Genomic DNA, 14,832 nt, shown 5'->3' with positions numbered 1-14,832 from the left:
TCCAGGGCCCCACAGGCTGTCCTTGGCTCTCACCCCGGCAGGGCCGACACCCCGAATCCCAGCCCCAATGCCCTGAGCCTCGCGGTTGGCACCAGGAAGGGAGGGAAGGGAGGGGCGAGGCCCATGGTGGACAGCCCATGTCCCCACCCCGCGCGGAAGGTACTCACCAGTGGCAGGAAGGTGAGTAGGGGGCGCACTCTCGGCCGCGCCTTCAGAGTGGCCGTGCCACACTCACTCACGGTGTTGAAGCGCCCGTCTCCGTAGTAGATGCCATCTGGGGGAGACACAGAGGGACGAGGTGAGCCGGAGGCCAGAGGCACAGGGAAATGAGCTTGACCTTGGCCGCGGTGCGCAGGACGGAGCCCCGGCCCCACGATCTGCCTGTCTGACTCAGCTCTCTGGCATAACAGTGAGATCCGGGGGGCCGGGGAGGGCGTTTGCCTTTCATACGGCCGACCTGGGTTCGATCCCCAGCATCCCGTATGGTCCCCCGAGCACCGCCAGGAGTGATTCCTCAGCGCAGAGCCAGGAGCAACCCCTGAGCATCGCTGGGTGTGACACAAAACAAAAATAAATAGTGAGATGGGGCAGATACCCACGGGATTCACGTAAGGCCCCGGCCCCAAGCAGGACTGGCAGGGGCTGGGGTGGGGGGCAGTTGTGTTCCTGGGCTTTGGGCCCCAGCAGCCACATCTCCCTGACCACCCATCCCAGCCGTCGTCGGGGCGGGGGGAGGGGGCCTCTGAGACCTGGCCTGGGCCCCAGCTCAACTTATCTCTGAGAGCGGGAGAAAAACAAGTCAGCTTCGCTCTCAAGTGTTTGGATTTCTAATCTGGAACAAGGAGAGCGGAGGAGCGGCCCAGCCCTCCCCCTCCAGACCCTTGAGCGCACACACACCTCCCCCCTCCCCCTCCAACGGATGCGTGTAGGGCTGCACGCAGGGGAGGTGGCCTCCAGGGTGGGGCCGGCAGAGAGGGTCAGCAGGGGCCATGTGATAACGCGGCAGAAGGCCCAGCCCTGGCTCAGACTGGCCCTGTTGCTTGGCCCGCCGAGGCCTCAGTTTCCCCATCGGTGCAATGGGAACATCAGAGGGCCACTGTGGGGTACGCACGAGGGCCAGGTGGGGGCTGACAAATGTGACTGGCCCCTTCCCGAGAAAAGATGATACCATGGAATTTCTCCCTCCTGGAGTCCCTGGGCCCATGTTCAGGTTTGCTACGGAAGCGGGGGGGGGGGGGGGGGGGGAGCCAGGGAGCAACCGTCTGCCCTTCCTCACCCAGTCTCCCTCAGGAGCGGCACCTGCATGCAGGAGAATTTCACAGGCCGGAGTGATAGCACAGCAGGAGGGGTGCTTGCTACTAGGTAGGTTCAGTCCCTGGCACCCTGCATAGTCCCGCAGAATCAGGAATGATTCTTTTTTGTTGTTGTTGTTGCTTTTTTTGTTCACACCCAGCGATACACAGGGGTCACTCCTAGCTCTGCACTCAGGAGTTACTCCTGGCGGTGCTCAGGGGACCACATGGGATGCCGGGAATCGAACCCAGGTCGGCAGCATGCAAGGCAAACGCTCTACCTGCTGTGCTATCTCTCCAGTCCCCCAGGAATGATTCGATTCCCGGCATCCCATGTGGTGGGCCCCCCTCTGTGCTCTCTTGAGCACAGAGCCAGAAGTAAGCTCTGAGCACCCCTGGGTGGGCCCCCCACCAAAAAAAAATTCCATAGGCCAGAGAGAGAGAGAGAGAGAGAGAGAGAGAAAACAGGGGCTAAGGCAAACAGCCAAACCTGACACCACATACGTTCCCCCGAGCCCCACCAGAGTGATCCCTGAGCACTGCTGGGTGTGGCCTAAAAACCAAAACCAAAGCAAAATCAACCACTGCATAGGTCAGGGCATGGCCCAGCGCTAGGGCACATGCTTTGTTTGCATGAGACCTGGGTTCCATCCCCGGCTTCACTAAAACAACATGTCCTGCTGGACACACACCGGGCATGCAGGGGTCCCAGGGGCCCCCAGTTCTGCTAACCCCATGCAGCCTCAGCCAAGTACACGGGAGCGAGCCCCTGGACATGCTTTGGTGGACTCCCCACCCAAAAGAGATGTACGCACGGCCCAGGTTTAACTGTCCCCTCTCTGAGGCAGGGGCCTGTCGGAGCAGGTAGAACCTCTGTTTGTTTTTGGCTCACAGGGATTACTCCTGGGTCTGCAGTCAGGGGGACCACATGGGGGAGCTGGGCATCAAACCTGGGTCAGCGAAGGATGGTCAACACCGCAGTTCACCAGAATCTACTACGAGAAGCACTGAATTCATTGGGGATCCCTTTGTCCCCTGAATTTAGGAAAACTCACTGCAAGGAAGTTAAATGACTTGTTCCAAAGAGGTGGGGCTTGTCAGGGTGTCCTGGAATCAGGGGACCACCACACACACACACACACACACACACACACACATACACACACACGTTGGGTGGCCGCGGGGGCTTGCTTGAGTCCTGGGAGCCCCCAGTTACTGGATGCAATCAATTCTGAGCCAGTGAAGGTTTTTCACTAAGTGTGTTTGTGTGTGTATGTGTGTGTGTGTGTGTGTGTGTGTGTGTGTGTTGCCAGGAATGGAACCGAGGTGTCCCACATGCACGGCAAGTGCTTGACCCAAATATCCTTATCTCTTGCCTGATCTCCAAAAGGCAAGTTCTGCAAGTGCTTCCTCCTCACACCCCCTGACACTTAGAGGGCTGGGGTGCACGCGGAGTGCCCTGAACACTGAAGAATGTCGCCAGAAAAAAAGAAAACAATAACACACACACACACACACACACACACACACACACACACACACAAACCGATTTGGCTTAATCAGAAAGGACAAAGCTAGAGATAACTGGACACACCTATTCCTTGCCCCTGGCTTCAAGAATCTGCTTGTGGGGCTGGAGAGATAGTACAGCAGGTAGGCGCTTGCCTTGTACATGGTCAGCCAGGGTTCGATCCCCGGCATTCCATATGGTCCCCTGAGCCGCCTGCCAGGAGTGATTCCTGAGTGCAGAGCCAGGAGTAAGCCCTGAGCACCACCAGGCATGGCCCCAAAACAAGCAAAAAAAAAAAAAAAAGAACCTGCAGATGGCACCAGTGTCTCCCAGCTGTTTCTCAGTGGTGCCAGGTCCCAAGGTCCCAGACATGCAACAGCAGCTGTGAGAGGCAGACACTCACAACAGTGCCGGGGTCTGATACAGGGTCCCCGGGGCAGTTATAACGATATTAAGAGTGGCTGGATCTATAGCACAGCAGGTAGGGCGTTTGCCTTGTACGCGGCCGACCCAGGTTCGATTCTTCCGTCCCTCTCGGAGAGTTCAGAAAGCTACTGAGAGTATCCCGCCCGCATGGCAGAGCCTGGCAAGCTCCCCATGGCATATTCGATATGTTAAAAACAGTAACAAGTCTCACAATGGAGACGTTACTGGTGCCCGCTCGAGCAAATCGACCAACAACGAACGGGAGGACAGTGCTATTAGAGCTGGACCCCAGTGAGCACTACAGGGTAAAGGAAGCTCCCAGGGGGTCTGTTTCAGCAGTCTGAAAGGGTCTCTAAGCATCTCTCTGTCATTCACTGAGTGCAGTGGGGACACGCACCCTCCCGAGAGGTGCAGGTGTGAGCTCCAGGGCTCAGAGGGAGCTTGGCACTGGGTGACACACGGCTGCGTGGGACAGGGGTGCTGCTTGTGAGAACTCCACGGAACAGCAGCACCAGGAAGGGTGGGAGGGGCCCAGGGCTTGGCCCAGGCCCAGGGCAGAGGCCAGGGTGATGCGGCCCTCTGACCCCCCCTGGTCGAATGACTCTCCACCCACCTCAGAATCTGTGACTCAAGCCTGGCTCGGAGGCTCTGTGGTTTGGTCTACGGTGATTCTGAGCAGGAAAACCCTTTCTAAGAATTCAGCTATTCTCCGGGAAACTTATCGGCGGGGAGAGGCGGAGGCAGGAGGAAGGCCGTGGGCACCTCTGAGAAATGCCGTTTCGTTGCCCAGTGCCGAGAGGGGTGGCTGAGTCGGAGGGGGGAAGGGAAAGGGGAGGAGGAGAAAGGGCAGTGGTGGGACCCCCGCCAGCACTCGGGGGGCTCTGAGCTCTGAGAGGGACCATGAGTGGCGGAGGTCAGCGGGCAGAGGGCGAGAAAACAGATTCCCCCTGGCCGCCCAGAAAGGGCTGGGTCTTGCCAACAGACAAAACCAGAACCCAACAGGGGCTGGAGCAATAGCACAGGGGGCAGGGCGTTTGCCTTGCACGCGGCCGACCCGGGTTTGATTCCCAGCATCCCATATGGTCCCTCGAGCACCGCCAGGATTCCTGAGCGCAGAGGCAGGAGTACCATATGGGGGACCATATGGGGGAGCTGGGCATCACCCCTGAGTATCGCCGGGTGTGACCCAAAAAGCAAAAAAAAAAAAAAACAGAACCCAATAAATGGAGACGTTACTGGGCCCGCTCGAGCAAATCGATGAACAACAGGAGGGCAGTGACAGTGATATTATTGCAACAGATAGGTCGCCTGCCTTGCACACAGCTGGTCTAGAGCACCGTCAGGAGTGACCCCTGAGCACAGAGCAAGGCACAAGGCCTGAGCACTGCCGGATGTGCTCCCCCCTCCCCAAAAACAGTTTTAAGAGGAAAAAATTGTGGGAGCTTGAGAGCAAGTGCAATGGGTAGGGCGCTTGCCTTGCATATGGCTGACCCTAGTTCAATCCCCAACACTCCATATGGTCCCCTGAGCCCTGCCCAAAGTGCTCCCTGAGCACAGAGCCAGGAGTAAGCCCTGGGCACCACTGGGTGAGGTCCCCATAAAAAATGTGGGGGAATAGCTAGGAGCGGACAAGCTTCCCCTAGACCCCTCACACCTGCACTCTGTTCCCAGCTGGCCGAGGCCACAGCAAGTGAGACCGCTGTGGCCACACCAAAGCTGGGTCCTCCGAGGGTTTGAGGGCAGGGCAGGCACTTCCGAGACTTGGAGACAAGATCCAACTAAAGAGAAGACGATGGCGTCCACTTGGGGCATTTCCTGGCCAAGCCCAGGAGCGTGGATCAGATCAGAGGATCTGGGAGGATGGGAGCGGGGGGCAGTGCTCCTGGGAAGCAGCCCCTCCTCAGCTGAGGGCATAGAGGGGGACTCCGGGCTGCCTCGGCTCCTAGTGGGACTCAGGGGACCCTCAGCAGTGCCAGGGATCGAGTCTGGAGCAGCCCCTGCAAGACAAGCGCCCTAACGTCCCTGTATTATCTCTCCACCCGACCTCCCATTTATTTATTTATTTATTTATTTATTTATGTGCTTTTTGGGTCACACCTGGCAATGCACAAAGGTTACTCCTGGTTCTGCACTCAGGAATGACTCCTGGCGGTGCTCAGGGGACCATATGGGATGCTGGGAATCCAACTCGGGTCGGCCCCATGCAAGGCAAATGCCCTCCCCGCTGTGCTATTGCTCCAGACCCCCCCCTCCTCCTCCCTTTTAAAGCAGCATTTATTTTGTCTTTCCCTTCACTGTGTTGGGTTAGGGGAGGAGTGCACTCTTTCGTCTGTTTCTTTTTGGGCCACACCCAGTGATGCTCAAGGGTTACTCCTGGATCCGCACTCGGGAATTACTCCTGGCGGAGTCTGGGAGACCACATCTGGGGTCCTGGATATCGAACCAGGCTGGCCGTGTGCAAAGCAAGAGTCCAACTCGGCTGGGACAGGGAGCGGGCGGGAGTACCCGGCACTTCTGAGCGCCTATTTGCAAAGCACGCGCTCCCGCCCCTGGAGTCATTTCCCCAGGCCCTCTAACCAAGGGGCATTATCCTTGGGCACGTCCTTGTCGTGGTGACCAGGAGACCACACCGCCAGTGCTGGGATTGCTCTGGACACTGTGGGGTGATGCCAGGGATCAAACGAGGGTCCCCACCACTGAACTGCACCCCTGGGCTTTCGGAGGTTTCGAGCCACGCAGATCAGAGAGGGATCTGCCAAGGTCCGTCAGGGTCATGAGAAGGCAGGGAAGTATGTCCATCACAGGCTCAGGAGCCCACAGAGCTGGGTATGTGGCTCTCGGGGGAGCACTGGCCTTGCACATGTAGGGCCCCCGGTTCCATCCCTGGCATTGGACGATCCCCAGAGCAGCAGGCTGGAACAAGACTCCAAGTATGGGGTGTAGCCGCCTTGAACCAACCAAGCAAAACAATTCAGATGCCTCCAAAGAAAGGAGGTGTCTTGGGAAGCACCTCCAGCATCCGGGCAGCCACGGAGACCCAAAGCATACTGGACCCGTGGGTGTTCCACGCCGAGAAGGGCTGGTCCTCACTGTCATCGGAGCCTTACCATACAGAGAGGCAAACTCAAGTTTCCCGGGGAATTTATCTCAAAGAACTGCATGAGCTAAGACAGCGGCGGACAGCTGGTGGGCCTCCAGGTGCCAAGTCTGACCCGAACGGCAGAGCGGCCCGTCCTGCTCGCCTGTGCCCTGCCCCCCCCCACCTCTGTGTACCAAGCAGGGCACACTTCCACAGCCTGAAGTGGGTCTACTTGGGACTCAGCGCCAGGCCAGAGCCACCCGGAGGGGCTGAAGTTCCCGTCTGAGGGGGGAGGCAGACTGGAGGAGAGAGGGAGGGGTACGAGCACGGCCTCACCTTTGAGCCTCACTGGATTGGATTCCGGTGCCTTTAAATTTGGGGGCGGGGGCAGAGAGCAAGGCAGGGAGGATGCTTTCCTTGCCTGCAGCTGGCCCAGGCTGGCACCCCGTATTGTCCCCCTGAGCCCTGCCAGAGTGATTCCTGAGCACAGAGTCAGGAGCAAGCCCTGAGCCTGCTGGGTGAACCCCTTGTTTGGGGCTGCGTTAGGGGAGCGTGGGGATCCACGCAGTGCTGGGACTGATCTCAGGGCTCCTGCGGGCAAAACGCGCCTTCTGCACTGTGCGACATAACAGTTGTGATGCCCCGGTTGTGCTCGGGGCTTACTCCTGGCTCTGCACTCAGGGCGGGGCCTTATGTGGTGCAGGGGACCGAGCCCAGGTCAGCAGCGTGCAAGGCAAGCTGTCCACGGGCCCTCTTTCATTTCTGTTTGTGGGTATGTGTTTCTAGACCTCCGTGAGGCTGTGTGAAGTGTGACCCAGTGGGTGGGCGGGTGTGCAGTGAAGGAGATGGGTGTGCGAGAGGTGACCTAACAGAAAAGCTGCCTGCACAGCTGGGAGGACTCTCAGGTCATCCCTGTACTCTCCCTCGCCCTCTGTGTGTGTGTGTGTGAGTGTGTATCTGTGCGTGCATGCATGTATACATGTATGTGGGTGTGCAGGAGTGTGTGTCTGTGCGTGTGTGTGTCTGTGCATGTCTGTGCATGCGTGTACGTGTGTATGTGTCTGTGCATGTGTGTTCGTGTCTGCATGCGTGTGTGTGTCTATGCATGCATGGGTGTATGTGTGTGTCTGGTGTGTGCGTATGTGTCTGTGTGCCTGGGTGTATCTGTGCGTGTGTGTCTATGTGTGTGTCTGTGTGTGCATGATGTCTGCATATGTGTGTGTGTCTAAGCATGCATGGGTGTATGTGTGTCTCTGTGTGTGTGTCTCTGTGTGCATGTGCGTGTGTCTGTGTGTGCGTGTGTGCCTGTGAGTACATTTCTGTGTGTCTGTGTGTGTGTGTGTCTGGTGTGTGCATGTGTGTCTGTGTGCCTGGGTGTATCTGTGCGTGTGTGTCTGTGTGTGCGTGTCTGTGTGTGTGTCTGTGCGTGCGTGTGTCTATGTGTATGTCTATGCATGTGCATGTGTGCATGTGTGTGTTTGTGTGTGTATGTGTGCGTGTGTGTGTCTATGTGTATGTCTATGCATGTGCATGTGTGCGTGTGCGTGTGTGTGTGTGTGTGTGTGTGTGTGGTGTGTGTGCCTCACCTCACATGGCTTTAGGATCGGGCCTTGCATGTGTTAATGTGCCTGGCAGCAGCAGTGAGGCGGGCTCTGCTTGGGAGAAAGCGGAGAGCTGCCTTCTCTGCAGACCGGAAGACGGAGGCCCAGGGTGGCTCGAGTGGCCGCAGGCCCCAAGCACAGGTGAGGGAGCCCGCTCAGGCCTCTCCAGGGTGCGGCAGCGACAGGGGCCGAGTGGGCACCAGTATCCCCACCCGAGCCGCAGCCTCTGCCAGCCCGGAGTTGGCCTTCCCTCTCAAGAGCTGAAGTGGTAGCAGTGGCTCTCCCCTCCCCCAGCCAAGGTGCTCCTCAGGGGGTTGAGGTCCGGAAGGTTCTGACAGTCTGTACAGCCTGTCCCTATCCAGTAGAGGAGGGCCCAGGGGCACAGAGAGGTTAGGTGTCCCGCCTGAGGTCACACAGCTGGAGGGGAGGGTTGGTGCAGGAATCTGATGCGGATTCCAGTTCCCTTGGGTCACTGTCTGCACAGGAGGGAAAGAAGGGCGATACACACACACACACACACACACACACACACACACACACACACCCCACATGGACACGGGGGGGGGGGGGGGGGAGAAGCCTCCCTCCCTTCTGTCCGTCTCCTGCTTTCCCAGAACGAGACTAGAAAGTTGGTGAGGCCCAGAGGAAAGCAGATACACCAGGAATCTGGCCCTCTCCACACAGTGTCTGAGGACTCGGGACACTCTCTGGGGCTCAGTCTCCCCACCTGTTAAATAGGCACAATCACTCTTATCTTGCAGGAAGCCTACCGAAATCAGAAAAGACAGAAGCTGGGGAATGGGGAGAGTGGGGGAGGGGCAGGGAGGGATGAGAAGGGGACAGTGTGGGGCTGCAAGTGGCCGGGAACACCGCCCATCCCCCAGTGCCTTGGGAAGGGCGAGACGTTAGACATTATAGCCATTAGCCGGAGAGTTGGTTGCCTTGATTAAACTCTTGACTGGAGAAACCCAGAACTGTGAACGACTCCCACCCCACCCGGCTCCACCCTCTTCAGGGCACCCAGTCTTTGGCCTCCAGCATGATGGGAGGAGGAGGTGCTAGTTCGTGGAACCCACAGATGGCGTTAATGAGGCCCTTCCTCCTTAATTAATGGGTCCACATGACAGAAACCTGAAAAGGCCAGTCGGTCCCAGCAAGCCCCAGCAGGCCGGCCTGGGCACACAGAGAGAGGCCTTTGTCCAAGGGCAGAGGGGACGCTGGGCTGGGCTGGAGTGGGACAGGGGGGAGGGGTGGGGAGGGAGGGAGGGGCTGGGCTGGGACCTGAAGGGGCGGAACTCAGCTCACAGAGCTTTCCAGCGGGTGCCGGGTGCCGGGTGCCGGGTGCAGGTGACAACCCCCAGCGGGGTCTGCAGACCAGGGCTAGGACTGCCCCCTGGTCACACCATGTCCCATTCTGTGCTCCCCAAGGTCCCAGGAAGGGCGGTTCCTGGAGGCCAGCCCTGCACAAATTCCTTGGGTCGCCGGAACCCACTGGGGCCTTCCCCTGCCTCCATGGAGAATACGCAATACGCATACATTGTTCGGTCTGCTGCTGGTTGGAGAAATGATTGATCACGACGACGACGAAGGGGATGAGATTGTGACTCTGATTAGTTGCCGGGAGAGAGGGCGTTCCAGAGCCAGGCTGCGGGGGGGTCAAGGGCTTCTCCGGAAGTTGACAGCTACAAGAGGTGCTTATATAATAAGGCAAATAGGGCAGCAAGGAGGGGTGTGTGTGCGTGCGTGCGTGCGTGCGTGCGTGTGTGTGTGTGTGTGTGTGTGTGTGGAGAGTGCCAAGCCACAGCACACCTCCAGGGTGTGGAGGAGGTACGGCTCCTTCACAGCCCCAGCCGGAACTGGGCTTGCCCATTCACACCCTTTAACAGAACCCGAGGCCCAAGGTCGGGGAGCCGGGACCAGCTGTCACGCTGGAGAACACTGGGGTTCCCCCAGACTGCTGAGCCAGGGCACTGGGGATGGCAGCGGAGGACCACCCGGTCCACCTGGGGGAGGAAACCAGCATTCTCCAAGCTGCTGGAACCGGAAGGAAAGGTCTGGGAGCAGGAGAACAAAGTGTCCGCCCCAGGTTGAGTAATGCAGGTGATCTCCATGTGTGTGTACCTATGTATACCGGCCGGGAGAACCAAGGCAAGAAAGAGCCTCCCCCAACACACACACACACACACACACACACACACACACACACTCACGAGAGCAAAAGCAAACAAGAATTTGCAAGGCCAGGGCGGGGAAGGCAGCTCAGTGAATCCTAGAGGCAACCAACGAGGAGTCCGCGCCATCTGGCTCTGTCTCAGCAGCCCGGTTCCCTTATCATCTCGGCCAAGATCCCCATCTGCTTTCTCATGCATTAGAAAAACAACCGAGTGGCTTTTTAAGACCCTAGCGTGGGCTGGAGGAGGACAGAGGGCGTAATTAAGACAGCAATTGCATGGCATGAAGCCCTCTTAAGAAGGGCGGCAATAAATGTTCAGGAAGGGAAAAAAAAAATCAACTCACTGCCCCCTTCACCATTTGACTATTGGCCTGGTACCTGCTGCCCTCGGACTATCTTGAGCAAACAGAGTTTTATAGGAACACAGTCACGGTGGGGAGACGGGGAGGAGCGGGGGGAGGCGGGGAGGGTGTCTGAAACGCCCTTACTCATCCCTGCACTGAGGTTTCCCTCTTCGGTGGCCGCATGGCCTCTTCCAGAGCCAGCCAACAGCTCCGAGAAGGCTCAAGGCTCCACGGGCCCACGGGGCTGAAACTCCCACCCTCCGAACCTGGAGGTCTGTCTCCACTGTTCTACGTGGGAGATGGCTCGTCAGGAAGTGGAGCTAGGCAGGCCGGGCCAGAGAGCTCAGAGCCGGGGCTGTCCCGCGCACACGAAATCTCGCGGGAGCCAACGTTTGCTTTCTGTTAAGTGCCAGCACTTTCCAGTTTGGGCTGCAGAGTGAGTGGGCCACCGTCAGTGGAGCAGGGAAACAGCCCAAGACGAGAACTGATGGGTGTGATATCTAAATAAAACTTTATTATTATTATTATTATTATTATTTTGCTTTTTGGGTCACACCCGGCTAAGCTCATGGGTTCCTCCTGGCTCTGCACTCAGGAATCACTCCTGGCGGTGCTCGGGGGGGACCATATGGGATGCTGGGAATCGAACCCAGGTTGGCCGCGTGCAAGGCAAACGCCCTACCCGCTGTCCTATCGCTCCGGCCCCCGAGAGCCTTTACTTCTCAGCTGCCACATACAGACCCCCAGCTGTCATCACAGGCAGCCTTGGATGGACGTCACCCCCAGGTCACCGGCGCCCCAGCCACTGACTAACCCCCACAAGAGACACAGCGGGCCTGGCATTCCCATCACGTCCCGAATCCTTCACGCCGGCCCCTCCTTGTCCCCAACTCCCAATGCAGGGAGGGACACCTCCGCCCCACCCCCGGCACCCCGGGGAACAGCCCGGAAACACGGGGAGCCGCCGCCCCGCCAGGCACAGGTTGTTTTCAAGCCCTCTGTGTGCAGGGTGCCACCAGGCTGAGTCAGCGGGGACCCAGCCCTGCCCTGGGGAAGGGAAGAGCTGACAGCCCCCCTTCCGCCCTCCCTGGCAGCCCTGCCCAGGCTAGGGGACAGGACACCACGCTCCCCACCTCTCCGGGGACCAGCCCCCACCAGCAGTCCAGACAACAAAATAGGGAACTGTCTAAGCTATGCCATGGTCTCCTCTTGGGAAAGAAATGCATGTGAGGAGGGGGCATGCGTCTGCGGGAGGCAGGTGATGCTGAGGCTACCCCCCTCTCCGCTACCTGCCACAGAGTCCCCGGCCAGCTGGCCAGGGCTATGCCCTCTGGAGCGCCAGGGCCCAGATTCTAATCCCTGACCCAGGAGGAAAATGAGGGCGTCACGGAAAAGTTCTCAAAGCAGGGGGTTGCACAACTCCGTTAAGCCAAGAAATCACTGAATTGTGCACTTCAGAGAGTTCTGGTGTGGCCAGGTCAAGCTGTGTGATCTTGGCCATGTGACTTCACCTCTCTGGGCCTCATCTGTCAAACAGGAACAATGGTGCTAAGGAGGCCAGGTGTGCTGTCACCCAGCCAGGGCGACGAGAGTAGCACCCGGGGAGGGATGGACGCTGGCAGGGAGGGTGTGCAGGCCAAGCAGAGGGAAACCCCTGTGCTGGAAGGTTCCAAAGCCCAGCAGTGCTAGTCTGGGGTGCTGTGGGCTGCGGAAGTTAGTTCTCCTCTCTGCCCTCTCCTGGCTAACTAAGACCCCCAGAGGGCCCCCCAGAGAGGCATCCAGTTAGCTACTTGCTCCTCTGGCCCGCGCAAGGTGAGTGACACCCTGTGTCCAGCCCTGAGAAGCTGGGCACTGACCTACATCCAGGTACAGGGGCTAAGGACTGTACACACACACCCCCACTATACACCCACACCCCGGCCACAGGGGCCCCTGAAAGTCAGTGAACACACATGACAATGAGGTGCGACAGCCTCTGAGGGCCGACTCCCTGGGTCCAGAACCTTGGACACAGAGGAGAATTCCTCCCCCGGATTCTTAGGGCCCCCCCAGAGCTAGACCCGAGTGAGGTTGTAAGGGGAGCCCAGGACCAGGCTGCCACGCTTCCTGGTGCCTGAAGACGGGGTCAGGCCGCAGCTGGGGGTGGAGGGGGTGGCGGGGGGGGGGGGGGGCCCTTATCTTGGGCCCCTTATCTTGGGCCAAGCACAAGAACTCGTGTGTCGCCCCAGGAAGGGACAGTCCGGCACAGCCGGGGGCCCTGCTAGCCAGCCGCAGCTCCTGTGGACTTCTCTGAGAGCCTCCCCTGTGCACAGTCCAGTGTGGGGAGACCCGGGTGGCACCCCCCACCCCCCACACACCCCAGGTTCCCGGTCAGGAGGAGCCGCGGCTTGGGACCCGGCAGGGCGGAGGCAGCGCGCGCGCGCGCGCAGGAGGAGGGTCGGGGGGTCCAGGGACACCTGGGGGTCGACGGGACCGCAGGACCCCCACCCCGCGCTCCCACCCCCTCCGAGGGCCGGGCCGGGGCAGGCTCCCCCGCCACCCCGCGGCCCGGCCCGGCCCTGCCGCCCCGCTCCGCCTCCCGCGCAGGTCCTGGCGCGTCTCGGGCGCTCACCGAAACCGCGGGGGCCCTCGTCGGGGGCCTCCTGGGCGAAGATCCAGGGCGGGTTGGTGGCGTAGAGCGAGGTGCCCCCCGCGGGGCTGGCGTGCTTCCTGCCGAAGAGCTTGCTGAAGGTGCCCTGCACCGTCGGGCTCTTTCTCATGCTGCCGCGGGGGGGCGCGTCCCGGAGGACCCGCGCCCCTGCCCTGCTGCCGCGCCGCTCCGCTCCGCGCGGCTCCCCGGGGCCCGCGGCCGCGCGCGCGCCGGGAAATGCGAGCTACCTGGCCAGGTAGGGGCGGCCGTCGGGCCGGCCCCGCCCCCGGCCGCCGCCAACTCCCCCGGCCGCATTCCTGCCCGCCCGCCGCCGCCCGCCACAACGGCCCATTGTTGGCACGGCCCGGGGGGCTGGGGACCCCGCCCTGCCCGGGACGAGCCCCCGGTGCGCTCCGCCCCGCGCGGGGGTTCAGGGCCGGGTCAGCGGGGCACCGGGCAGCGCCCGGGAGTGGGGGGGGGGGTGCGGGCACCTTCCCGGGCCAGAGGGAAGTGGCCAGGCCGGCAGGGCCCAGGCGGGAGGGAGGGCCGGAGCAGAGGGTCGTAGACCCGCGCGGATTGACGGAGAGCCCGCGGGGACCACGTCGGGGGGTCTTTCTGCACATCAAGTTCTTTTGATCCTTCCTGGCTTTCAGTGCGGATCACCTGGGGCCAGAGATAGCCCCGTGGGTAGGGAGGGCGCTTGCCTTGCAGGTGCCCGCCCCAGCTGGGTTCCATCTCTGGCACTGCATGGGGTACCCCAAGGGATCCCGCTGGGAGGGGATCCTTGAGCACAGAGCAAGGATTCGGAAGCCCCGAGCACTGCCGGGAGCGCACCCTTCTCGCTTAAAAAAACGAGGGTAGGGCAGCTTCCAGATCCTCCACAGACCTGGGTGCCACCTGCAGCAACCCCCCAGGGTGTGGCCGGGTACCTGTCCCCAACCCAACCGGGTGGGGCACTTGGGGAGCTGAGCTGAGGCCCCTTCAGGGTCCCACCCCCAGCTCCGGTGGGAACAGCTGACCCCCGGGGCAGCTGAACCTGTGAAAGGAACTGAGATGCAAAGGGGGCCAGAGGGCAAGGTGAGAGGTTTCTGGGGGCGCCCCGGCAGAGAGTGCTTCCCTGGAGAGCCCCGCGGGACGCCCCCTCCACCCGGCACTCCTCCTCTACCAAGCACTCTCAGTACCCAAGCCCTTTTTTTTCCCCATTTTGAAATACTCTTAGTGGTGTCATGTAAATGACCTCACTGGACAGTCCCTCACTCTCCCCCTCACTCCTCTCCACCGGCCCCTCCCATGGAGAGCAGAGACATTCTCCTGCAGACCCTCCCCCATCCTCTCTGCCCTCCCCCTTCTCCCTCTCCCCCTCCCCCCTGCCATCTCCCCTTTCTCTGTCTCTCTCCCTGTCTCTCTGCACACTTCCGTTCCTCTCTTTGGGCTGAAGGTGGAAGGTTCTGGCTCTCTGGCCGCCCTCCCCCCGCCCCCAGCACGAACAGTGGCCACTTTCCCCGCACATCCAGGGCTTCTCTGCTGCAGCACAGCGGGTGGCCACTGCCACCGCAGGACACACTGCACAGGACCCACGCCCCCACGGAGCCCCCGAGGACATCTCCCCTCCCACGCCGTCCAGCCCCGGCCGACGCATGTTCCCCGTGGTGGCCTCTCGGCGCTGATTGGGGCTATTTCCCCAACAGACACTGACATGTTGTTCAGCGCTCAGGGACCCTTGGACTTTGAAGTGACCCTTGGGCGGGTTGTGGCTGTGAGGTCACAGCTTTCCCACT

The 14,832-nt window shown here is 60.5% G+C and overlaps 1 protein-coding gene across 1 annotated transcript in view; it reads right to left on the bottom strand.

The window, feature by feature from the left end:
• Positions 1 to 13,314, bottom strand: part of CUNH6orf132 (chromosome unknown C6orf132 homolog) — a 40,476-nt gene extending 27,162 nt beyond the window's left edge. The window contains exons 1-2 of the mRNA XM_056126418.1: positions 13,037 to 13,314; positions 168 to 274 (exon numbers count right to left, since the gene is read on the bottom strand). Coding sequence (XP_055982393.1) covers positions 168 to 274; positions 13,037 to 13,184 — 255 coding nt within the window. The 5' untranslated portion in view covers positions 13,185 to 13,314. The remainder of the gene's footprint in view (positions 1 to 167; positions 275 to 13,036) is intronic.
• Positions 13,315 to 14,832: the final 1,518 nt, after the last annotated feature.

The sequence above is a fragment of the Sorex fumeus genome, unplaced genomic scaffold, assembly GCF_029834395.1.
Source record: "Sorex fumeus unplaced genomic scaffold, SorFum_2.1 ptg000061l, whole genome shotgun sequence".
NCBI lineage: Eukaryota > Metazoa > Chordata > Mammalia > Eulipotyphla > Soricidae > Sorex > Sorex fumeus.
This window is presented reverse-complemented; position numbering and strand designations above follow the sequence as displayed.